Genomic DNA, 26,918 nt, shown 5'->3' with positions numbered 1-26,918 from the left:
ATTCATGCTTCAAAGTGATCATCTTGAAACTTGTATACTGCTGAAATGAAGCTGGTCAAAGAATTGCACAAACATGTACATGTTTCATCTAGCAGGGTATTGACAATTTGACCAAGTTTCAACTTGGACAGGACAATTTACATGTATCATCCCCCTAACCCTACCTCCATAATAATTCTATTCAAGTCAAATTAATTGCACAGTATTTTATACACACTACGTCAATGATTTAGCAGTTATCAAGGGATACACATACCTGGTATCTCTCTGTCTTTGCAAGGGGAGACAATACAATCTTCTGAAACACCCTAAATAGGGAGGCCTGGAACATCATTCCCACAAAGCCCAGCTCCACACTGAGGCGGTGCAGCATCTTGATCACGCAATGGTTTGTGTGGACCGAGTTCTTCTCATAGTCCGCCAGTAATAGCACGTAAGCTTTTAGAATTTCTGGCTTCCCAAATCTATAGGAGCAGTATAACAATTTCTTAACAATTTGTTTGAAGGGTTCGTATCAATATTGTGTATGTCAAAATCAAAACAAGATATCTGTGAGTCAATGTTCACTAGAAATATACCCCTGCTCTAATGTGAATATACAAAATAAGCAAAGTCAACATTTAACAGGAAATTGACGTCCGATTGTTACAAAAATATATCCCAAAGTATGGCATGATTAAACAAGAAGTGTCTTAAAATTAAAGCATCTGCGATAAATGGTTGCTGAGAAATCTGACAAAATTTGCTTGAAAATTTTGGCTAAAAATAATGTCATCATTTAACAGGAAGTTTAGGTTCGATTGGTACAAAAATAAATCCCAACGTATGGCATGCCTTATTAAACAGTGTGTTAAAATTTCAAGCATCTGAGATGAAGAGTTCCCGAGAAATCTTTGAGGAAAATTTCTTTGAAAATTTTGGCTAAAAATAATGTCATCATTTCACAGGAAGTAGAGGTTAGATTGGTACAAAAATATATCCCAAGATATGGTATGCCTAAACAAACACTGTGTTCAAATTTAAAGCACCTGCAATGAAAAGTTGCCGAGTTAAATGTGACAGGAATTTTTGTTACGGACAGATAGACAGAAGGACTGACAGAAGGACAGACAGACACACAGGGTAAAACAGTAATACCCCTTCTCTTTTGGAGTCGGGTATAATTAACCCTTATGCATTAGTCATCCATACAATTTGAATGAAAATGTATAGTTTAAGAAGTATCTTATTCATAATATACTGTAAACCAACTTTTATTCAAGAGCGAGAAATTTTCGCAAGGTTGGCGAGATCCTTATTCTCACAAATAATCTCGCCGCGAACCAGTATTTGTTATATGGTTGTAATAAAAAAACCCAGTGTGGATAAAGCTTGGTTGCGAAAATTAGTCGCCACGAACCAGTTCATCTCGGGTAAATTGTGAGTTGGTTTACAGTATACATAAATATATACAAGGAATATGGATTTCGCCTATATTAATTGAATCCATAAAAATGTATAAGTATAGGCAATGCTTCCTCAGTTTTAACGTTTTATCTTTATTTTCTAGGTTGCCACATTAATTTTTCAATGATTTCCTTTTTTACTTTTACAATATGTTTAAATCAATTGCAGACATGTCTTACTTTGCTAGAAATTCTTTGAAGTTGAACTCTTGTTCAGCACATTCTATGGCAGTCCTCTCCTCCTCTTCAACTATAAAGGTGATTTAAATCTTTAATGAATTTCTGGTAAAATTTTGCAGCATTTCACATTACATTTCAGTGATTATTTCTCTCACATGTCATATGTGTTCCTTTCTGGTTTTGCCAGGATTATGACATTTATTTCAAAGTCTGTACTCATAGCCATTAAATATATTTTATATATTCATAATAGCACAATTCCTCTATAAAGTAATTCATCTTTTTTCCACCTACCACTCATTATAATAACAGGGCTGTCTCTAAGATCCTTGGGGGGGGGGGGGGGGGGGGGAATTCCCCCCACCTATAATGGCGTAGTTACCTAGCTATCATTGCATTTCAAACACAGTCTAGCTATAAGCAAGACCCCCAGACCCCCCACCCCCCCTTTCTACTTTTTTATTTGTTCCTTCTACTTCAATTTTTTGAGACAACCCTAAATATAAACCCACCCAATGGCAACCACACTTGACTCAGAAGTTATGTATTATCCAATTACAGTAGAATAAACTTTAGAATGTTTATTATGCAAACTGGTACACCCTCACTTTAAAGAAGCATGGTATCTTGTTTATAACTATACAACTGTCCGACACTCAAATGTTGCTTGATCATTAGAAATGCATTACTAGAAAAGCATTGTAAACAGTAAAATTAGAAAAAAATAAAATTTGACCAAAATTGTGACCATGCCCCTTTAAGCTTTGTCACAAGATTACTATGATACTTGTTACTAAAATTCTAAAGCGCTGTAACTCAATGCACAATTGTTCACTTTATACGCTCTATACACTCATGTCCACGTTTTTACAGAGTGACATTATACTAGTATATACATGTACTCGAGGGGTCATCATACTGAATGTGCCCCCTTAAAGCTTCTAAGAATATTTGAGATTGTAATTTCTAGTGAATTGTCTCAATATTTTTTTATATATATATTTATTATTGTCTCATTGACCTACTTTCATCTTCAAGTTCTTCTTCAACCAAATCCATGGATGGCTCTGTTGTTGGCCCTGAAATGAAAAATTTCTATTTAAGAAAACTATAGCATTTATTTAAATCATATACAATGTACTTACAAAAAGTACACACTTTTTCATCCTGTACCATGTAAATTTGCCTAACCATGTGTAATAAGTCCTATAGGGGTGCGAAATAAAATTACACACCCTTCTCCAGTTCTTCGGTTGTTATTACTGTACACACCCTGCTCTCCAGTTCTTCGGTTGTTATTACACCCCCCTTTCTGTTAATCATAGGCTATTACGATGTAAAGTTTGCTATATGTCTTTCAACTCCGATGTCCAAGTATGGCATCAAAAAATTATGCGGACATCAACTTGGTATACAAACATATAACACAGATTTTCAGGAAAGTTTATAAGAGATGGAGTATCCACACATTGAGCAAATTGTAATCATTCATCACAGTCATGATGTTTTTAATTGTTTCTTTGATATTTTCTATAAGTTATTAAATATTATAAAAATCACGACCTTGGTTGCCGTATATAACTTAAGCCCTCAAGCCTAATGGCTCTTTGGCTGATATAAGGCGACCTCAGGCTTCCCCCCCCCCTCATCAATTAAATTTAATGCTAGTACATTATGTAATTTTGCACAGTACCTATGTGATTGACCCCAAATAAACAAAGACAAATAAACAAATCAGAAGTGCCTAATGGTGGAAATGAGCATCATGGTTCTGGGGTATCCAACAAATACCTAGGTAAATAGCTGTATCTAATTACAACAAAAATCTTCTACAATTTGGTGTCTTTTACTTAAATTATAAATAAAAAAAATCTCATCAAATATAAATTCATAATTCGAAAAATTTCAAAATCCAAAGAATAAGGTCGCAACTAAGGAACATATTACAGTACTTAGTCTTGTAAGATTATAAACATCCACAGCCTTGATCCTGTAAATTTGTTTATATTTTGAATCTGTCAAAACCAATTAAATCAAAGTCAAGGGAAGGTTTATCTGACTTAAGAAGAGGTAAAAACAGGATGCTGTTGAAATCTGATGGTTTGGTCCTCAGCATAGCACGCCTGCAGGAAGTACAACGGAGAAGTCTGCTTCATTAGTGCAACAAACTCTGGGTTTACTCTACAGTCGTCAACACGGCTAGCATTAAAGAAGTGAGAAACCGCCTTTTCTACCAGTTAGCCATGAGAAAATTCGCCAGAAAAATATCAGTACCGGTATACCATCAATTTGTAGAAAATTGGGTATAGAAGAAAATTACCTTGATAATTATGAATTTTATGTATTTCCAATATGATGGGATTGGTTTAAAAAAAAATACACATTATTCTGTATTTTAAATTATGCTACTTGTTTAGTTCTTGACAGTTCTTTTATGTCTTATTAGGTCTTTTTGTAACCAAGCACTTATTACTTACTCAGGTCTCTCGACTTCTGTGAAAGTCAGGAGTCCAAAGTTTTAATCATCAGATAAATTTCACTCTTTGTAATTATTGAAAAAAAACTTTTTTTATTGTCGCAACAAAGAAATAAAATAAGAGTAAAAATTACAGTCACGACTTTCTTTAACAACCATACAATCAAACATGACAAATTTGTTTCCTGAATGCTTCTAAAACACTTACAAATGTTTGACACACTAATTTAATGAAGTAGCACTTGGGTTGCACAAGAAGTTCCTCTCTTGGGTCTCTTGGGTCATTAAGATTTAATTTGAGAACAGTTACTCGGTATAAACACATTTATGAGAAAACCATGGTATTTGGTCATCTCCGTCAACAAGTACGCGTGTAATACTACACTGCCAGTGTTTCTTCGGTATGGCAGCTATCACCTACTTTGTGATCTGTGGATTACTGTGTATGTTTGTCCATGGTTCGAAGTGTCCGACGGACTGCCACTGCACTTATGATGAAGTCGATTGCTCCCAAAACCAACTGTTGGAGATTCCTTCGGAAATTCCATCAGAGGCTCGGACGCTTAAAATGAATTTCAACCAAGTGAGTGTTTTGGACATAATGATAACAATTCCCCTTCAGCGGTTGGTGGTGTTGGAGCTACAGAGCAATCTGCTTCATAATATAGGAGCAGGATCCCTTATGAGAATGACCAAGCTGGAAAAACTTGATCTCACCGACAACTCTCTGAGAACACTCAATGCGAACACATTCTTCAGGATGCAAAGCCTTAAGACTCTGATTTTATGCAAGAATCATCTGGTTGATATCGATGATGCAATTAATAATCTTCCTGCCTTGGAACTGCTTGACCTGTCTTGGAATAATATAACCGCCTTGTCAGCTAGATCTTTTAAATTACTACCTAAACTTAGAATGCTAAAGCTAGGTTATAATGCCATCTCCTCCATTGACACAGACACATTCACAGTTCTGACATCCCTCCAGTCGCTGGAACTCAACAATAACCCACTACACAGCATTGATGGAGTCTTATCCACACTCCCTACTCTAAGAATGCTAAATATCAAGAATTGTTTACTCAAACATTTCCCCAAAGAATTGCCAGAGTCAGTTCTATTCATTGATGCCAGTGAAAATAAATTGACAAATATAAGACAGGACATTCATCACAATGCAGTAATTCTGAGTCTTAACGACAACGACATAACAGAAATAGAGGATGGTGCTCTTTCACAATTAACGAAATTAAGCAAGTTGGAGCTCCAAAACAATTATCTAACAGAGCTGCCAAAGATTCCTCCTTCACTTCATTATTTCAATATTCAAAACAACCTAATCAGTGAACTGGATTCTATTTCATTACCTGAAAATTCTCAGCTTGAGGAGTTTTATCTGCAAAGAAATCTAATATCCAACATAACTTTAGGGACTTTCAGGAAAGTTACTTCCCTTAAAAAGCTAAGTATAGGAGAAAACCTCATTCAGAATATGAGCTCAAAGTTGTTTTATAATGTGTCTAGCCTTTCTTATCTCAACATTGACAAGTTACACCTTGTGGAAATATCGGAAGATGTTTTTGATAACCTTGAGAACCTTCTTAAACTGTCAATGTCAGGAATCACTATAGCCCAAGACTCAATCAAGGGAAATTTCCTTCGACCTCTATTGAAATTAAGTACTCTAGATCTCAGCCACAGTCCTACTTTAGCCAAGTACTTGTTGGAATCTTCTGCGATGCTGAGAAACCTGCGATTTATAAGTGAGTTGAACTTAATGTCTAACAATCTCACCACCTTACCAAACCGCATAATGGGTAGTCTGCCTCATATTGAGGAACTGAACATCTTGGATAACAATTTCCATTGCGATCAAAGATTAGTATGGTTAGGACAATGGATAAAGCTTGGAACCTCTCAGTTCTCCGACCCAGAAGATATTGTCTGTTACACACCACAGGACCTGAACGGTCAAACGATAAGTGAACTTAAAACATCAGACTTTGTCCCAGCAACGACTCCTTTACCAGGCCTCGGTACAAGTTTTCACGCTGTGACGTTTTTTCCCACGGAGAAACCCCTGGGTCCTGATAGCATGTCCAATGAGCAGACGGTGTCCTTGGCAGCCACCAACACTCAGTTCATTGCCCTGACAGTTTCAGTTTCTGTCTTCATTGTTCTGGCAGCTATAGCTTTCGTCGTATTTCACATCTGCAGACAGACTCGATGTCTGGACTATAACAGATCCACTGTCATTAATCACCCACCCCCTGTCAACTTTTTTATTTCCAACGAGGAAAATGCCCCAGTTCCTCCCCCACCCAGGCTGACGCGTGAAGATCGGTGCTCAGTGACCTCACAGACATCAAGGGACATAACTAGTGAGGAGCAGGGGGTCAAAGTGTATACATGGAGTGGGTAGCTTGGTTGTATAATTACACTGTTATTTAATGACATGTCCAATATCAAGAATGAAATTTAATTCAATTTTTTTTTTATGCGAATAAAATAAATCCAACATGAAATTTTTATGGCTATCGATCTTCATATAAAGAGCTAGAGCCACAAAGCATCAAAATGTGCCATAAAATTTTCACAAAACTCAAGTTTGAAACAATACAAATTGTAATTACTTATAATGTAGGGCACAATATTCTGCTTCTATGCATATGAAATTTTTTTCACTTCGGCCCCACCGTTTGGCAAATGCGCATCATCAAACATACTATGATCGTTAAAAATAGCTGAAAATTGTAGATTTTACTGCAGTATTTCCCAAATTTGAATGTGGCCACACTTGAGTACCTCTTTGAAACTTTTAAAACTGAGAGATATGGCATAAATGCTTCTGCCTGCAAAATTTCTAAAGATACTCAAGTGTGGCCAATGTGTATTTTACAAATTTTTAAAATTTTAGTAACAGAAAATAAAACTGACCACTCTATTTTAGAGTAATTATTTGCTTCCTTTTATTGAAATTGCAGAATTTAATAAATAATGATAAAGAATTATTTGTGATTATTTACAAAATCATCATTATATTTAATATTTGAGGAAGAAATGCATATAAACTGAACTTTAACATGATTTATCTAGTAATTTTATACTGTGTATTTATGCTTACATCGTGCATCATCAATGATGTCATAGTTTGACGTTTGCGACGTCAGTTGAATTTGTACATGGAATCTTGAGTTCTTTCAGTATTTTGCCAATAGAATTTACCAGTAAAGTCTGCATTTTTAAAAAGCATTATTTCTATGTACCACGGTATTATTCAATTGCAGTAGAATATGAGATACATGATCATTGCTAACAAACAGAAAAAAATTAAATTGGCAAAGTTAACATTGTAACAGTTACGTACGTAAGTAAATATATATTCCTATACCTTTATGTATAAGTAGCTAGTTGTGGGTTTTTTGTCAAACGGTGAAATGCATTAAACGAAAGGAAAGATGCAAGCGATTTTTTTTTTACACAAGTACGTGTTCCTGAATACCACGGGAGAAAGACAGCCGACATCACGTGTAAACATGTTCATAAATGATAAACTTAACTTATTCCGTTAAAAAAACTTGATTATTTAATTCCTAAGTACAGCTGTAATTGAATATTAAGCCATCGTCCCTTGCATAAAAACATTTTGCCAATGCATATGTCTTTTCTTTATCAGCCACCTGTTGATCAGTGTTGATTCGTCGCGTGGTTAATGTATTTCCGGTGAACCGTTACATGCAGTTACACTTCTTTCTTAAAAGATCAGTGTGTCCGTTTCGATGAAGACGGCTTTTGGTATACACAGCTTAGAATACATTATCAGAAAGTGCACTATATAGAAGTCTAATCCTAATTGCGATGTCTTTGTTGATAATTTGTCCAATAAAATAAAAAATCACCCTAAATTTGTGTACATCGGTGACTTACTTTTGCCTATAAAATTCTCAATTGAAATTATCTTAAATTATTTTATACGCATTAAATCTAATTAAAGTTTTTCTTGTATGGCATATAGAAAAAAATTCAGATTGCCGGGCCCTTTCTTTAAAAAAAAAAACAACGATGAGTACAAAGAGATTTAAAACAGTGTTTGTTTCCATTCAACCCCTCCCCTCCCCCCCCCCCCCTTCCCTACCCTCTGAAAAAATCGATTTACGGCCGAGTTCACTACAAATCTATATATATGATAACACAAATTCTACATGCTTGCTATGAATTCGACTTTTCAAGACAATTTTACGACATTATTTATGTGCTACTGCTTGATGTTATCAATAAAAATGTTCATTTTAACCTATCTTCGCTTCAAAATAGTAAACCCACATTCTCTCTCTCTCTCTCCTTCTCTCTCTCTCTCTCTCTCTGAAATATGATCTTAATTCTCAAGACATTTACGAATAGCTTATCACTTGTAACAATTCTCAAAGGACATGAATATCACTAGAAAAAATGAAATGTTTAATGAATAGACGTTATGGCATTTATAAGGAATAATTAACTCATAAGAATATTTTTAAAGAAATCGATATTCTTTTTTCATTTTTAAAATTAATGAACATTAGAACACTGCTGTAATGTCATTCCCTTGTTCCAGCAGTCAAAAATTTTACTTGTGACAGTCCGATATATTATAGAGCTTCTTAATATCAGACCATTACCAGTGGTTACAATACTGTTATTCTTTAAAATCGGGCTGTCTCAGGAATCAACAATGATATTCAATGGAGTGATTTAAGTACTATATATGCCTCAAACACTTCTGTATGAAAAAATATCACAGTTCTCTGCCCTATAATGGGCCTCGAAACTGTTTTATATTATTTCATACAGAACTGCTTTCGGCATACTAGTATATCCATTACATATACACAGTCGCTAAAAGGTTTTATTTTTCACTTGAACAGTTCGTGAACGGTGAGTGCACTCTAAACCAACGGTGAGTGCACGCTGAGCTGAATTTGGATAGCGCTTATGAACGGTGAACTTTGAGCAAATGCAGAGCGCAAACGCAAGTGCAAAGTGAACGTTGAACGATATATGTACTCTATGTGAACGCAAGATGAACGATTTATTCGGAGTGCCCCAGGCGGTATTGTTACATTGTGTTTCGTTGGTAATCAGGAAATAATAACAATAAACTACATGTTTGTATTGTTATATTGAAGCCTTGAAACAAGTAAAATAATCATGTACAATAATGTACACAGACTGTTACAGTAATGCATCGAAATTCGAGATTACATATCGTATAACCGGTATTTTTTACGTGCTGCTAATTTTAACTAATTTTTACGAGTTTTATAAATCCGTAAAAAATAAACGCGTAAATTTTCACAGAAGTAAAAAAAAAACACCGCACGTAAATTTTCTACATCGTACGTATGAGAGTAATGTTCATGACCTCCAGCTCAGTCACTGACGGCTGGACATGTAGGTATATTCGAAAAAAGAAAAACTGTTATGAAAAGCTAAGATTCTACCCTATATTTTACCAAAATATGGTAATTTTTAATGATACGGCAATTTTTTATGCTTCGTGACTCTAGCTCTTTGATTTCCGAAATTACTGGATTTCTTCAATCTCAGAATGAAATATGATTTCGAGATCATAATGATCTTAATCATTTAGACAGTACATTTTGTAAACAAGTACTCAGTAGTATGCATTGGCGTCATTTCATTTCATAGGGCCTCATGTTATTGAGTGGTCAAAAACAACTGATATGGACATTTATTGTGTATTATACAAATAGGGGCATTATTTAATGTAAACAAAAGATAATACTAAGTTCATGTACAGACCCTGAAACGTAATACTACACCTCACGCTCGCTACACGCCCGCCAAAACGGTTCACATGAAACGCTGCACGCTTTGCCCAAAACGCTAAACGATTTACACGAAACGCTGAACGGTTAACACGAAACGATTCTCGCACGAAACGATTTGCTCGCTTTTCACACGCTTTTGTCCTGATCGATTTTCGTTTCCGTCGGGACTTCTCGGACTTTACCCTGACTGATTAAAGAAAACACGAAATAATAGAAATACTGATATTAGAAACATATAGGTACATAAGTATTGAATTGATTAATTAAATTGATTTGGTACTAATATTCAAAGCAAATAAATATTTGTTCACAGAATTAGCAAAAATACTACTTCTATAAATATATCTATTGCTAAAAAGAAATAATCATGATTCTTATTAGAGCTGTAAATAATAAAAAATCAAGAAAAAAAGTTACCGTAACTCAATATTCAATACCAAAAATAAAATCCATACAATTACAAACTGAAATCTGTTTTTCAGTCTTCGACAAGATGTGTTTTTTTCTTCTCACATTAGTATTTCTATTGGTTTTAGACAATACGATGTAAAAATACTAACAGTAAATAAACCCATGATTATTTACATTGATAATTTTGAAAGTTATGTAAAATTAAATTTGTCACAAAAGTTAGAAAAAATGCTATAAAACAACCAATTGATTTATTTCTTATGTCGTATCATTCGGGTAAAAAAATGTCACAGACAAAAATCAATCGATTAAACAATAAAGAATGTTGTCATTACTATTTTGGATTTCAGAAAGAACAAAAAATAAAAATGATTTAAATTTTTGACTCAATATTCGTATACATAACCGGCGCCCCGCATAACGTCGTAAAGGGTATCTATCATAATTCTTTTGAATTAAGTACCATGCATATAGATTCTCATAATAATTAATTGTATGTGTACATTTTTGGCTAATTCCAGTGTGTTAATTACTTCTAAGATTTGTTGTTTTCCGGTATAAGTGTTTAAATAATTAAGATAACTGTGGAAATATTTTTAATCGGGATTCCCGCATTTTATAGAAATGAACAGTATATTTTTTTCTTTTTATGTTTATATTTAATTTTGTTCAAATAAATGTTAAATAATATATCATTTAAATTGTGTGCATCATTAAATACTAATTCTGACTACCTTGAAGTCATTAAATTTCTATTGGCTATTGACAAAAAAAGAGACGCGTGACCATCCAATGAAAACGAATACACAGAGTTTGATTGACAGGTTCAGCCAGAAGCAGGTCTTACTCGATGTCCGAGGTCATTGTGTGCTTGTTGTACACAGCCAAATAGTCTCAGTAACTAGTCTTATTTTAATACGAGTACCTTTCTTTTGTTTGTTAAAAATTAATTCAATTTTGTAAAAAGATAAATATATCATTTCTTAAAGATTTTTTTTTCATGAGAATACCTACAAAGAGAATTTTGCTAATCACAAACAGTTTAAAGTAATGTAAAACACGGGTGTTGTTTTGAAACATAAATTGTCAGAGAGTACCGAATGAAATCTGATGAACGTTTCACACGATTCTCGCATGCTTTCCTCGAAACGATTTACACGCTTTGCCTGAAACACTAAACGGTTTTACACAAAACGCTTCACGATTCACACGAAACGGTTTACACGAAACGTTTCTAGCACGAAAGTCGCACGCTTTTTTGGTGTAGTAGTACATTTCAGGGTCTGTAAGTTTAAATTCATAATCATGTGACATCCAGGAGACCTGCAATGTTTCAGCTTCAATAACAGTTATGATTTCAACTTCTTTACATACTGTATTTTTCGAAAATTAGGTCGATACCGTTTATTGGGCGAAGGAGGCCGTTTTTAGCCAAAAAATAAAATCAAAGGCCTGAAGGGCCATAATGGCTTACGGGTTTGATATGACTATATTTACATGGATCGAGTATGATTCCCTCTATTTCTTACGGAAACTTTAGTTCATTTAAAGCTCTATAGAAAGTAACTAGCTACATGTAATTCATAAATCTATAGAAACTAACAGGACCGATATCAACATGCCCCATTTGTTGATTGGTCGAACCTTAGTGACCGAAACAGACAGGATTGAAATCTAGATGCCTCTTTTATCAATTGGTTGAAACCACCATTGCTTTTAGGAAAATCATAGACCGCATAAAATAATAATGATGATGTCAGACTCAAACTCCACTTTGAGACAATTTGTTTCTTTCTTTTATCCAACGACTGAAGTACATTAACTGTAAATTCATTCAACTTTATATAGGACACAAAAACACTTAAAACCAACACACTTTCCCCCTTGCTGAGATCGATGTCGATCGAAGTTAGCGACGCTCTCTATCTCTGCGGGTGCAAACGTTTTTATGAAGATTGAACGAAATAACGACAACTTTACATTTACTTATCACTGTTAGGATCTGAAATAATTGGGAAAAGATTGTTTGCTTATAATACATGTAAGTATGCATAGCGGAAAGCATGGCGACACTGTGTGATGCATGGCGGGGGCCTATACCTCTATGCAAAAACGGCCTAGGGAAAACACTGCAGTTAATATTCATTTGCGTTAGATTTCGAGTTTATTTAAATAAAGTCAATATTGGTTACAATAAAATAAGTGATAATAACATATGGAAAGTATAATCTTGCTTAAAGATATTTATTATGAACAACAAACAGTTAACTTTGCAACATTCGAGTAGAACTATTTTTTGTCACGCATGTTCAGATAACTGAACTCTTTGCCGTAAAGATTATCCCGCAAATAGATGGCCGTAAGCCATAAAAAAAGTATAAATAGGTCGACTTCCAAGAATTGGTCGAAAAATTACCGCTAGTTCTAATGAATAAACCAGTAACGTTATCATATAGTAGCCTTTAATATTATTTCACAGTTTTAAACAAAAGGGAAATAAAATGTATTTCTTGAAAACATCGTAAGAAAATGTCTGATATTGCATCAAAATTTTCAAACCAGCCGGTTTTAATTTAAGATCGTTTTTTATTACTTCCCTGCCATGTGTACAAACTGGTGTTAACCGGGGGATAGTAACCTAGCCTGGAGGCATGACTACGGTAGCACATGCCACCCTGTGTCTCTGTGTGACTTTTTACTGTGTATATACACACGAGTCAACCTCTGATCTTATTGAAGCCTGCGGGCATGAGTAGCATGTGCCTAGAGTTCAACTGTGTATAAGCAAAGTTAGCGCTACCCAGACTGATTTCAGACACCTGGCTAAAATTTCATCGAAAGTTTTATGTTGAATATACAGAAAAAAAACTTGTTCCTGTATTCTATAATGAAAACAAATTGTTTTTTTTTTTTATTTCTACCCGACGATATTTTCCCCCCCTTAATTACCCTTTGTACGGTTCTCATATTACTTTTACCGAGTGAAATCGATTTCCTGTTTATCGTAAGCACACGATCAAAATGCATGACAGCATATAATAATGAACAAAAGATGATTCAGTCAGTGATCGAAGTAAGAAATGTAAGAAAAAATAATTCTATTTACATTTAATTTTGTTTAAATGATAAATTACAACAGTATAGTGATTAAAATCCATACGATTTTTACACAGAAATTCAAGCAGTATTATAGTAAACACTCATGATTTTATTGGAGGGTTGCATAAATTTTTGCAAAATTTCATATCAAATTTTCCAACCAAAAAAAACAACATAAATTGGGTGAAGCGATGAATAGGGCGAGGTCCACGTGTCAGGAAAAAAAAGTATCGACCTAATTTCCGAAAAATATGGTACTTCACACAGTATTTCATGACAAAATTAAGCTAATAGAAGAAATATAGAGGACCATGCAGTTTTATATACAATCAATTGTACTTTCAGTCTTATTGAACATTTTGTATACAGTGAAGTGAAACAAAAAACCTTAAGCAGGCTTTTATCTCATAAGCGTTAAGCAGAGCAAAAGGGATCAATGGATACAATACTCATTTGGTAGGCTAAGTTTAACATGAGACTTTTGAATAAAGCTCGTTATCTCATACACAGAGGTTAAGTAGAGCAGTAAGGGTCAATGGATAGAATACTTACTAGGTAGGTCAGACATGAAGATTTCTCGCACAGCCATGAACTCTTCCTCTGGCCCGATGTCCGGTGCTCCAAACTGATCCCTCTCTGGCCAAACCTCTCTACAAAATGCCACACATAAAATCAAAATACAAAATGAATGTCATCTTTCAGAACCATTAGCACTGTATTCACTCAGAGATCTACATTTACATGCAGTTGACCTATAAATGACAATATATTCAGGATAAAAATGTCTCCCATGTCTTTGGTGAAAAGATACATGCATGTACAATTGACTGATGATCCACAAAGGCATGCATTTAGAGCTAACTTATAAATATTTAGAGCTATAAATAATCTTATTTTTACCTGGCTGCCCTCAGCAAAGCCAATGCTTCTCCAGGGCGCTGATCTCGAAGTGCATCCTGGATTCGAATCAAGGCATCCACCCTGTGAGACATCAAGAATCAAAACCTTAACACACTGGACAGACTTTGAACTGCTCTTGCTTAATACACATGTAACTAATTATAATCAAATAAGTTTATATTAATTATTGTCCTCCTTGTATCCAGGGCTCCTGTGCTTCATTTTATTGCAGTGGCCAAAGGCTGTTAAAATTAGGAAAATTTTCAACATTGTACAGATATTGGAAAAATAATTCAATATGGAAACTCTTCATATTTTGAGTCTCTAATGTTTGGTTTCATCTACAAGCACAAGGTGTTACCTTTGATGGTCAATATCTACTTCTGATGCCGCATCAAATGGAGCGACATCTGTAGGCAGTTCCCCTCTTCCCTGTATCAAGGAGGACAACTCTCCAGAGATGTCATCCCATTTGTCCTCCAGTTCCTCAGGAGTAGGCTCCCTTGGCTGGTCAGGTGAAGCTTATTTCAGGAAAGAAACAAGAGTTATTACAAAGTATATAATCGATATAGATAAAAAGATTCAAAATATTTTTGTAAAATTCACCATGATGTTAAACGGGTACAAGCAGATCATAAAGCACCTTTAGGTTTAGTTTTTTTCTTTCTTTTGGCTTTCTTCTTTTGCACAACAAAGTTGGAACTGCCTTTGGTCATTTTTTCCAGCATTTTTAGAAACAGATGTGTGGTTTCCACTAAATCTTTCAAAAATGACCTGCAGAGCAATGAAAGTGTTCGTAACATGCAAAAATAATCTGAATGAATCAGCTGCACTAACTTGTATGCATCATTCAATGCTAGCAGATGCATTTACACTACTGTTCAATATACATGTACCAGAATAATAACATTCACATTGCAAGAGTTTTTTTGTTTAGTTCAACACACTTCCTAGCACCTTAATGTATACAAAGAAATCTTTACTGATCTTTAAATTTAGTGTAAGAAAATATTTGAACTTGTCCAGTAAATTCAACAATCAAATACATTTACCTTGACTGGACACTTTCATTGAACTTTCTTAGCAGAGTCAAAAAAGTATCTCGAAACTCCATCATATAAAATATATTGTCTGCAACAAATACAAATAATCATAAAAAAAAAAACCTCTATCACGAAAATGATCACCAAATTACAATTCATAAATATAATTCATCAATGACCTACTTTTGATGACCTTTGCACTTTCCACCAGCTGACGGTTGCCAGAGCGATCCATAGAATCTAGGGTCATCAACAACTCCTGGTATGCTTTTAAAGCAAGGTGTACCCTACGCAAAAAAAACCCAGAGTAAGATTGCCTGTTTGAGACATGTCACAGAGAAGCTCATACTTTTGAGATGATTAGTATTTCAAATGTATTACAATTAATCCGTTTACTGTTTTTGACAGAATGCAGCTTCTAAAATACATCAGTGAATGTCGTGCATATATGTATTGGTACATTCAGAACTACACTAAATCAAATCTATGCAAAGCTGTTGGAAAAAAAATTTACCGTAAATTATTGAACGTGCTAAATTTAATATGTTTACAGTATCTTTACCTTTTAGCCCAGACTTTGGCCTCCTTCTTTTCCATCATGATCATCTCGTAGTACTGGAAGAGCTGTACCTGGATGTAGTGGAAGGTCGGCACAGACATAGTCTCACTGGAAGAAAAAAAAATAATTCATAGATATTTTTTACAGAAATAGTTGTTCTGTGAACCATCGTTGTTTCAGAGCTCAACTCGATCAAGAAAAAAAAAATTGAGATACATATTCATTGTATTCAACATTCAAACATTTGAGATATCAAAGTTCAGCTGCATCAACAACTGACGAGAACAGTTGACATGTACTTACATAATCATGTACATGTACTGCACCCCTCAATCAATGTCTCAAACACACTACACAAATGTTTAGAGACATTCCAGGACACAAGGGGCCTCACCTGACAAGCTCCACCTGTTTGCTGTGTAGTCTACAGAACTCCATGAAGAACCGCATGGACCACAGATAATACGTCTCATCATGGTCCTGGGCCTTCTCCCTGTTTAAAATATCCTGGAAAGGAAACCACAGTATGGATTGATTATTCATTGGTGCATTATTAAGATAATTCAAAATCAGGCTGGTTTTATTTGATTTTGATAATATCCAGGTACAGTGGAACCTGCTTTATCTTGACACTCATCCCTAATCAAATTCTCTAGATTTTCTAGATTGATGATACATCGAAATAATTGTATCCTCTCTATTACAATATTATACATTACTCTGTTAGTTAAAAGTGTCCAGATTACTGATACCTCACTGTACATCAAATGAAATGGACAATCACATCAAAAAAACATTTGTATAAATATTAATAATCTCTTACAATTCTTTTTAACACCACTAACCTTAAATTAACATTGACATTGCCAAACAATCTAACATGTAACACTAATTCATAACTTATATACAACATTCATACACACACTCTTAATAAAGTTCCATCATTAGAAGGTCAAAATAGCTTCAAAACAGCTAACAAGAAAACAGCTTCAGTACCTTGACGGCATACATAAGTGGATTGTAGCAGCTCTCCAGGAACTGGACACAGAATTCCTTCAGCCCAAGTCTGATGCTCAGTGTGGAACGCCGCGTCAATTCCTGCTCTTTGATTGGCTGTCGATTCTTGGCTTTCTTCTTTGGCTTCTTGTTGATGTCAAACGTTAGATTGGACACATCCTTCTGGTTCTTGTGGAAAATGACGTCTCTGTCACTGATGGATTTCATGTTCTGCACGACGTACGTACCGCCAAATCGAGAATGTCTGTGTATATAGATACATGTAAAATACATAAAAGGTTAAAATAAAAAATATAATCACATGACAGATATTTCAATAACATTTACACATGTTCATAGATTAGACATCATTGAAAAAAAATTTCCCAATGTACCTGGTGCTAAATTTCATCAAGCTGGCCCTCTTTTGTGCCTTTTCCTGTTCCAGAGCCATCTGAAGTTCTCTGAAGAGGAAATAGTATTAGATAAAACCTTTTAAAGATGCATTAGTATATATGTATCAGGGTTGCAAATAACATTTTCAAACCCAGGGGCCATGTGGGCTCCCAACTTTTCAAGTTATAGAAGCCCACAAAAATTTATAGGGGCCCACTCCACTGATATTCACAATGAAGTTAGTTTATAATATTAAAATATATACATGTAGAATAAAAATTGTAAAGTGATATTATTAATTTGAGTTAGATCCAATTTATTTAATTTAATTCTCTTTGTATTCATACATTTTATAGATGAGATGTTTTGTAATTGTTAGCTTAATGACAAATAAAATTAGTCTCTGTATTTCTGTGTATTTTTGAGGTATTAGTCCAACCCTTTGACCCAGTTACAACCGTTATATAAAAAATCTTATTTTTAAAAAGATAACTGCAAAAAAGCGGTGTTATGTTTATTTTAGCATTAATTTGACCGAATTATTAACTAAATACAAATTACCAACTAATAGTAATATCAACACTACAAGTAATAAACATCGGTTGCACAGTATGTGGTTGCATCACCCGTATTTATAACCCCGAAAGATAAGACAATCTCGAGTTATTAATTACAACAGGTGTTAACTGAAGCTGTGAAAACTTCTTCAGAATTAGTTAATTATCATTTGATTGCCTTTGGGGTTAATAATTCAAACGATTGTAAACTCATAATATAGGGCAACTTTAACTTCTCTTACGGAGGAAATTCCAACGAAGTTGCCGATCAAAAAGTGACTATTTAATTTAAGTTGGTCCTTGATTGCCCCAAAAATTTATACTCGCCATGTGGGCAACTAAATCGTTAAGAAATATTCGCCCACAGTAAAAATTACTCGCATTTGCGAGTGGGCGAGTGGTTATTTACAACCCTGTGTATACCTGATGATATTGTCTATAGAACTGTCTATAGAACTGTAGAGTCATAGCAGTTTAGACGTTCAAATGAAGACATTATAATTTCCAAAATGATTTCATTTGGATATATGGTATACAAGTTCTACAATCTTTCAATCTTAATGACACCCCAATAGGTTAATTTTACTCTATGATATTAATCTTACACTAATATCTGAATGTAAATCAAGAATACAGACATAAAGTGATGTTTAGTGCTTTCACCTCTCATCCTTCTCTTTCTCTGTCATGGACCGACTAACTCCAGCAGTTGCCAGCATATCCGGAGTCTACAATAACAGCAACGAATTGTACTTGTGAAACAACTTTAAATAAGTTTTTGGACACTTTGTTCAAAATACCTTAATTGTATGATTGTCTGGTACCTGGTAATTCAAAGACAAATATCTCCAAGAATCAGGTTGAGTAACTCCATTGTTTCGAGTGAAACATGATACAACATGAAAAATTTAAAGTTCTCTTGATTCAGATTGCAGAGCATGAAGGGTACTATCCAGATTCTTAATGAATAATGTACGGATTGCCTTCAATTGTGTACGTAATAATGATAATAGAGTTACATGTACCTGTTCTCTAAACATCAAAGAGACAATCTCTAACACATGCATGGAGAAATTCCTCTCATCTTCTGAACTGGCAATGTAAAGGAGAAGGTCTTCCAAACCACTGCAGTGTATAGCCCTGGAAAATAATAACAGTTATATGAGCATGCAGATATACATGTGTACACTTTTTCAATTTACATATTCAGGAATGTAAGTTTTCTCTGACAGACAGAACCTAGAAGACTTTGAGATACAAAATAATTTTTGAATTCTGTCATTTACTAGTAATTTGCTTCAAATCAATGCCTTATGATGATTTTTTTCTCTCCAATTGTTTTGCTGAGTCATTAAAAATGCATTTACATATAACATTTTTCATAAATTAGCAAAAATAAATAAAATGAGAAGTAATTTTATTTGATAATTACCAGATAACTTGATCATGAACACTGGCATCATCATCCGTCCTCTAGGATAAATAAAAATATACATTTTTAAAATATCAAAAGTTTTGCAAATATTAAGACAAAGTTCACTCTACATGTACTTTTGAAGTGTTGCAAAGCAAAACAAGCACCTAGTAAATGTTACATGATCAAAAATCTGTGCATAAAACAGAAGGCAGCAAAAAATTGATTTCAGGATTGTGCATGTGGCGTTATTACAAAGACTTGCCTGTTCTCTGTCCAAGTTTGGGGGCACATGGAGAACATTCCTGATCAAGATCAGCATCCTCTCTATCAGAAGTCTGTCCTCCTCCTGTCTGTGCTCCCAGTCCTATCAACATACAATACAGTTTATCCAACAAACACTTCACACATACCCTTCTTCTTCTTCTTAAAAACAATGCTTAAATGTTTATTATTAATCCATTGGCCATCCAACCCCCCTCTGAGTCAGTGAAAATTTAACCGATAATTATTAAAAGGTACCAATTTTAAGAGGTCTCCCATTTTTCTTGTCAAGACTCCAAATAATTCTTCATCAACAAACACCTGTAGAATGCAAGCATAAAAATCATTCTGTATCAGAATCAACAAAATATATTCTTTGTGACACTGTTAAATAATGGCCATTCTAACCTCTTTATAGCTCTGTAACTGGGACTCAATCTCAATGTAATGATTTCGAAGGGTTTTGTCCTCTGGGATGTGATTGTTGAAACACAAAACTGCAGGCTGCGTCAAGTTAACTAATAATCTAGTTAACAGAAAATAGTTATCGTCATGTATATAGAATCATATACAGTATACAGATTATTTTCGCCCTACCACACTTCCAAAACGGTTTTGCACAGTCTTAAAGTTTACTATGACACAGTTAGAAATAGATACTCTTTCTAATTAACAGTTACTTGAAAAAAATTTCATTCACCCAATCTTGAATTCAACTGCTGAAGAGGACAAAAGAAGCAAAAATAAAACAGGGGAATATTTCCCTGTACACAGTATCATATCAAAACTAAGAATTCAGTTAGAATGTGCTTAAATTACTAAATATTTCACGTGGCCCTGACTTTCAACGTCTCAGAGATTATCATTCAATCAATTGTGCTCTTTTGCATCAGCAAGAGGGGGTGCGTCTTTTAACCACAAGGAACCCCAAGGAAACCCCAAGGAACCCCAAGGAACCCCAATTATAGAATTTAATAACTATTAATACCCTAGGGGGTCTCATTAGAGTGCAAGGGTCATCCCTCGGTACCCCAAGGAACCCCAAGGAAACCCAAGGATACCCTAAGGAACCCCAATGATTGAAATTAATAACTATTAATACCCAAGGGGTCTCATTGGAGTTCACGGGTCACCTCTTAGTACCCCAAAGACACCCCAAGGAAACCCTAGGATACCCCTACGAACCCCAATGATATAGAATATTTTATTGAATATAACATCGTTTGTTAACAATTCTAAGCTTTAATGGATATAATCTTAAAAACAGATTAACCTCCAAAAGTATCATACAATAATATATTTAAACTGACTGTGAAAAAACACATGTGTTTACCTGTAATAATCGTTTATTTTTTTCTTTCATCATTTCTTTGTTTTAAATAAGATTTTTTTGTTTAAGTCCTCTATAAGTGACAATTAGTAAACTATCATAAATTTTCCCAAAATAAATGCAAATAAAGTTTGTATTATTAAGTAATCAAGAATTTTTATCTGTCTTTGAAAAAAAACATCAAAAAAATAAAAATATAGAAGATGAAGTTACAAATGAACATATGACGTTGAATTTGTGGCAGATGTGACACCCTTTCAAAGAATGTTTAGAAGACATAAAGAAAATTTAAATCAAAATGCCTAAATCAGATTATATTTGAGTTAATTCCATCCTGAATTCATTTCATCCAAAATGAATAAGTCACTGTCACAGTCACTGTCTTTGAGTTGTATTAAGTGTTGTGTAAACTTGTGTCGCGGATTTTGATTTTGTTTTCGCACCTCATTCACTCTCATCTGTATGGCAGAACTTTTTTTCAACATTTTTTCAACTTCTTATGCGATCCTGTTCTTTCGGCTCGAGGACGACTTCTTTGGTTTGGTTTCTTGGCAAACTTATTTATCTTTGGAATTTGGAAATTTTCGTCAAATTTAGAGCATTCTAAATGTTCACTTTCAACCTTTTTGGCATTAAGAAATTTCTGAAATAGTTTTCCTTTCACAGTTGGAGTCTTTGCTGCCCAAGTTGCTGGAGAAATTCGAAATTTTGAAAAGTTGGCCAAAAGTTTATAGTTTCCAAATCCATACACGGACCTCCTCAAGTCACGCATTTGGGAAGAAGTAATTTTTTCTAATGAGTTGATTAGGGATGGCATTTTCTGTGTTTTCCAGTCGCACTGCATTTTCATTCTGTTGTTCATAGATTCTGTATTGTTGTTTGTCCAAAGTTCCTGAATAATTGAATTGTTGATTGGCTGTATCACATGGTGTATTAAGTTATGTATTACTTTGTGGTTGAAGTATGTTTCGAATTGAGGATACTTTTTGAAAAATGGCTGCAGGTTGTTCACATTTGTATTGAGTGTTATAGAATCATCACTGTTTTTGGCTATGCCACTTGGTCCAAATATAATCTTTACTATTTTTTCGCGGTCTTCCCTAGAGCATCCTATTTTGTCCTGTAGATTTCGGCGTATATTGTCTTTCATATGTTTGGTACATAAGAGGTGGGTGGCAGTTGGAAATGTGTTGGAAATGGCTTTGGTGATCACCTTCTCCTCGTCACTTCCAATTATGATGTCTGTATCTCCTATCTTCTGTCTGATGTGCGAAAGGAAAGTGAAGTATGTGTTGTAGTCACTGTCAAAATGTAGCATCATAGGTCCCAGCATTATTGGATGATCTCTGGTTTCTCTTTGAATAACAGCCTTTTGCTTGTACGTCAATGTGGAAACAAAGCAGGAGCCCAAATTGAAAGTTTTGTCTATACCTATGATGCTTCCTCCACCAATGCAGTTAGCCTTCAGGTCTTTCATTTGGTCCATCTTGTAAAGTATTACAATAGGTCTCTTGCTGTTTGTAAAGATAACTTGCTGGATGAAGTCAGATGTCTGGAGTGAGCATAAAACTTGATAGATTTCATCTGCAACATTTACTGGTTTTAATGGTGATTCTTTGGAAGTTTCTCTGTATTTTTTGTTTCGAATTTGTTTAGAGTTTCTGGGGGCCTGGAAGGAGTCATTTTCGCCCATCATATCCATAACTTCTAATGTTGTCTTCTTTTCCTTTGAAAGTTCATATGCCTTTTGGAGGATAACTGGGTCAGTCCTAATGTACTTTTCTTCTTTGTCTTTGGCATTTCCATGAGCGATGGCTGTTTCTTTAAATTCTCCGCAGTATTCAACAATAGCAAAGTTGATTTTCTCCCTGAATTTGGATGGAACAGAATCAAAACATGTTACCCTTTTCCTGTATGAATGATTTCCCTTGTGCTTAGTGTAATATCGATGAATTTGGAATAAGTTTTCTTCTGTTAGCTGAATTTCGAGAGGTTTCCAGATTTTTGAAGATTGTCCATTTTTTTTAGTCCGCTTTTCAATGCAGAAAACTCCATTTTTCAGTGTGATACCTTTTAGCCTGTTTTGCTCTGTCATCATGAAGTGTATGTTAACAGTATTTCCAGAATTAGTGTCCCATATGCCACAGTCATCTGCAAAGGCTGATCGAATGTTGTTTTGACGGTTGAGGTTGTTCTGACCATTGTTGATAAGGCCAAAAAAAAAAATTATTCCTGTTTCCTGTCACTTGACCAAAAAAATTAGGGTAGGTAGGTAGGAAATTTTTTTTATTTTTAAAAAATATTTTATTTTTAAAAACTTGGAGCATGTGTGTAATAATGAGAGAGATGTATATTCCCAGTGTTCAGTATGTAAATAGATGATTTAAAATTTCCAAAGGTCTTTGTATTGTTGATGCATGTAAAGTATAGAAAACAACAGGCAAAGAAAAAAAAATAGAGATTAATTTTTTAATCAAAAATAAAAACTAATATCATTTGCAAAATTTAATCTACGTGTATGAATGTATTTATCCTTTTCTGGATAAATATTATTGTATTGTATTAGCCTAATGTCAACATCAACATGATTAATTAAATCACTCTCTGTACTTCCGTGTATTTGGGGTATTAGTCCAACCCTTTGACCCACGTACTACCGTACGTTATGTAGAGGATCTGTTTAATTCTCAAGATAATATAGAAAGCAGTTTTATGATAATTTTAACATTTATTGCAGTTATTAACTAATAACAGGTTATTGACTAACTGTAATATCAGGATTTAAAGTAATAAACATTGTTTTTGTAATTTCCAATATATAGAATGTTGTTGCATCACCCATATTTATAACCCCTGAAGGTAAGATAGTCGCAAGTTATTCACCACAAGGTATATTTATGCAGTAAAAATGTCTGTAGATTAATTTTCTATCATTCTTTCGCCAATGAGGTTAATTTACATGATTATGAACTAAGAAGACTTGGTCATCTTCACTTCTCTTTCTGAGGAAATTCTGGCGAAGTTAACGATCACCACCATGATCACAAAAAAACTTTTAGGGTCGGAGGGTGAAAGATAGGGTCGGTCGGGCGACAGGAAACAGGAATAATTTTGTTTTTGGCCTAACACAATATGCGTTAGTCTTGTCACCAGTTGGTATTGTCTGCAGTGGAATGGTTGTTTTTTCTAGAATTTTCAGTTGTTGATCAGGGGTTAGAAAATTTCCTGGAGATGGAAGTTGTTCACAGACAGGAATATCCTTGGATGTGGTCTCAAAAGACGGTGGCATCGCCTGCTGAATATGCTCTTCTAAGGACCCTGAGTCATCATCAGATGATAGATACGCTTTCCTCGCATTTATTTTCCTCTTCTTCTTTGATGGATGCTTTGTCTTCTCAAGGCTTTCCTCACTGAACGAAACACAAGACTCAGATGATAATAGTTCATGCTCATTTCTGGAGGGCTTCTTCTTCTTTGTTAACTTCAGCTTTTTGGCAGGTGCACATGGATCTTCAGAGAGTTCACAGGCTGAGGTAATACTAGGTACATGTAAATACCATACAATTGGAGTGTTGTTCGAGTACATTAGAGTATATTTAAGGTTCTGTGGGTTGACATTTTTTTGAGAATGTCATTTTTTTCATGTGTGTTTATCAAATACTGCAAAGCACTTAACTTTTACTTGCGGGAAAGAATTTTTCAAGAGGTCCCGGGAACCTCATCCTCACAAATATTTCTTGCTAAGAATCAGTTCTTGCCCTATAGGTGTAAGAACAACACAGTTGTCGATTAAGGTTGATCGCAAAAATAAGTCACCATAGATGAGTTTATCTTAGGTTATTTGGGAAATAAAGTCGTCACAAATAGGCATTGAAAAACAATGCATATAAAGCATATGATGTATTATGGTCTCCAATTGAACCAAATTACACAGAGTATTAATGGTATACACTAAGTGCCCTGATGTATCAAAGGTCACAAATGTATGGATGTATCATTGGAGTTCCATAGGGTTCCTTCGGATACCTAGTGATGACCTATCAAGTGTTTTAAATTTGTATTATCAGGGTATCCTTTTCTATGGTGTATTAAGATTTATAAGTCTGTTTTATTAGGGTTTCTTTTAGAGTTTCTTGGGATTTCCGTGGGGTTCCCTAGGCTTTTTAGAGGTAAGTCTGGGATACCAATGAGTCCCCTTGGGGTTCCATTGGGTTCTATGTGGTATCAATTTTTATGAATCTGTATTAAAAAGGTATCCTTTAAGTTCCATGGGGTATCCATGGGGTTCCGTGGGATACCTTGTGGTGTTTGGGATATCAAAAAGACCCCAAGGTGTATCAAGAGATATAAAATTGTGTTATTAGGGTATCCTTAGGGTTCCTTGGGATATCAAAAATTATAAAATTTGAATTACTGGTGTACTGGTATCCTTGGAGTTCCTTGAAGTATCTGTAGGATGTGTAAGGGATAACAATGAGTCCCAAGGGGTATCAAGAATTTTAAATTTGTATTATTAGGGTATCCTTGGGGTAATTTTGGGGTTCCTTGAGATATCTTTGGGGTTCTATGGTGTATCAAGAATTATGATTCTGTATTATTGGGGTATTCTTGGAGTTCCTTGGGATATCCCTGTGGTTCTCACAGGTGTGTCTGGAAAGTCAATGAGTCCCCAGGGGTATCATGAGTTTTAATTTTGTATTATTATGGTATCCTTTGGGTTCTATGGTGTATCAGAAGTTATAAATCTGTATTATTAGGGTATCCTTGGAGTTCCTTGGATATCCATGGGATTCCCTGGGGTGTTTAGAGGTGGGTCTTGGATACTAATGAGTCCCCAGGGGTACCAAGAGTTTAAATTTTTTATTATTAGGGTATCCTTGAGGTTCCTTTGGGTTCTATGGTGTATCAAGAGTTATAAATCTGTATTATTTCGGCATCTTTGGGGTTCCTTGGGGTATCCGTGGGGTATCCTTGGGGTACCAAGGGTGACCCTTGCACTCTAATGAGACCCCCTAGGTATTAATAGTTATTAAATTCTATAATTGGGGTTCCTTGGGGTATCCTTGGGGTTAAAAGACGTGCCTGCAAGTCCTACCTGATGACAGCTTCAAACAGGACTCTGTCAGTGTGGTACTGCTTCAGGATAGGAATAATATCTTTCTGCAAAATGCAGGCCTCCCCTAACTGTCTCCTTATGTCACAGGTTTCATCTTCCCTTTTCAAGAAGCGAATAAGATCTTTGACCGTCTCTGTAAAAGAAATACTCCCGGTATTGATAAACAAAAGAATTTGCTATTAATTCTACATCAGTAAATTGTTAAACAGGTCAGGAAATGGTATTTTAAGTTTTGTTGTAGCAGTAAATTTGGAATATCAAGTTTCTGTATAATTGAGTTGTACTGTATATCTCAAATTGAATATCATACCTAAACAGTCTGGTTCTTTCACATATTTCTTGCCTTCTTGGTATCCAAGGGCACTGCATGTTGCCTGTAGTTCCACTAGCATCACCATGATCGGTTACTGCAATGCAATATCAGTATTACTATAATAGCTGAAGCCGCTGAAGATAATGATACTGCAGCGGAACAGGAAGATCAGAAAAGATCGGGATATCAAAAACCATATAAAAGTTTTAAAATGTGTCATCGTGTGATTATACTTAAATCTAAATACTTTTATTTTACCTCTTTGTTAATTTCAACCTGTCATTGATGTATCCACCTGTACAAAACGTAAACAAAAATCGCGGGAAATGAAATGTTAGTCTAGTTCATTAAAACTCTTTTACTCCGTCAGAAATAAATGATCGCGATGGCAGCAATTTATGATCACTTGAGAATTCATATATTAAGTTTCTCAATCAGTCACCTTTATTTTGTTATATTATGGTATGATTTATGTAATTCAAATTGCTTAGTACAGTTTGACACGTTTTCTTTAACTTTTAAGATAATATATTTTTACATCGGGAACGCTCTTCAAATAATTGAAAATCAATATTGTTATCTGCGTTT

At 34.7% G+C, this 26,918-nt stretch overlaps 2 protein-coding genes across 2 annotated transcripts in view; one reads left to right on the top strand and one right to left on the bottom strand.

Moving 5' to 3' along the window:
- LOC128185655 (protein timeless homolog) overlaps positions 1-26,797 on the bottom strand; it is a 37,760-nt gene extending 10,963 nt beyond the window's left edge. The window contains exons 1-22 of the mRNA XM_052855310.1: positions 26,589-26,797; positions 26,328-26,424; positions 25,997-26,150; positions 19,980-20,097; positions 19,830-19,892; positions 19,573-19,674; positions 19,326-19,366; positions 18,919-19,033; positions 18,557-18,621; positions 17,336-17,404; positions 16,941-17,205; positions 16,339-16,451; positions 15,948-16,052; positions 15,569-15,672; positions 15,395-15,473; positions 14,986-15,116; positions 14,704-14,863; positions 14,343-14,423; positions 13,995-14,092; positions 2,651-2,704; positions 1,626-1,695; positions 257-464 (exon numbers count right to left, since the gene is read on the bottom strand). Coding sequence (XP_052711270.1) covers positions 257-464; positions 1,626-1,695; positions 2,651-2,704; positions 13,995-14,092; positions 14,343-14,423; positions 14,704-14,863; positions 14,986-15,116; positions 15,395-15,473; positions 15,569-15,672; positions 15,948-16,052; positions 16,339-16,451; positions 16,941-17,205; positions 17,336-17,404; positions 18,557-18,621; positions 18,919-19,033; positions 19,326-19,366; positions 19,573-19,674; positions 19,830-19,892; positions 19,980-20,097; positions 25,997-26,150; positions 26,328-26,415 — 2,283 coding nt within the window. The 5' untranslated portion in view covers positions 26,416-26,424; positions 26,589-26,797. The remainder of the gene's footprint in view (positions 1-256; positions 465-1,625; positions 1,696-2,650; positions 2,705-13,994; positions 14,093-14,342; positions 14,424-14,703; positions 14,864-14,985; positions 15,117-15,394; positions 15,474-15,568; positions 15,673-15,947; positions 16,053-16,338; positions 16,452-16,940; positions 17,206-17,335; positions 17,405-18,556; positions 18,622-18,918; positions 19,034-19,325; positions 19,367-19,572; positions 19,675-19,829; positions 19,893-19,979; positions 20,098-25,996; positions 26,151-26,327; positions 26,425-26,588) is intronic.
- LOC128185743 (carboxypeptidase N subunit 2-like) lies at positions 3,310-6,634 on the top strand. The gene has a single exon (XM_052855426.1). It carries the CDS (start codon positions 4,505-4,507, stop codon positions 6,521-6,523), a length of 2,019 nt encoding a protein of 672 aa, XP_052711386.1. The 5' UTR covers positions 3,310-4,504; the 3' UTR covers positions 6,524-6,634.
- Positions 26,798-26,918: the final 121 nt, after the last annotated feature.

The sequence above is a fragment of the Crassostrea angulata genome, chromosome 1 (genome assembly GCF_025612915.1).
Source record: "Crassostrea angulata isolate pt1a10 chromosome 1, ASM2561291v2, whole genome shotgun sequence".
NCBI lineage: Eukaryota > Metazoa > Mollusca > Bivalvia > Ostreida > Ostreidae > Magallana > Magallana angulata.
This window is presented reverse-complemented; position numbering and strand designations above follow the sequence as displayed.

What these genes read in the sequence shown, in the direction of transcription:
- LOC128185743 (XM_052855426.1), top strand. Translation starts at nt 4,505, where the DNA reads ATGGCAGCTATCACCTACTTTGTGATCTGTGGATTACTGTGTATGTTT.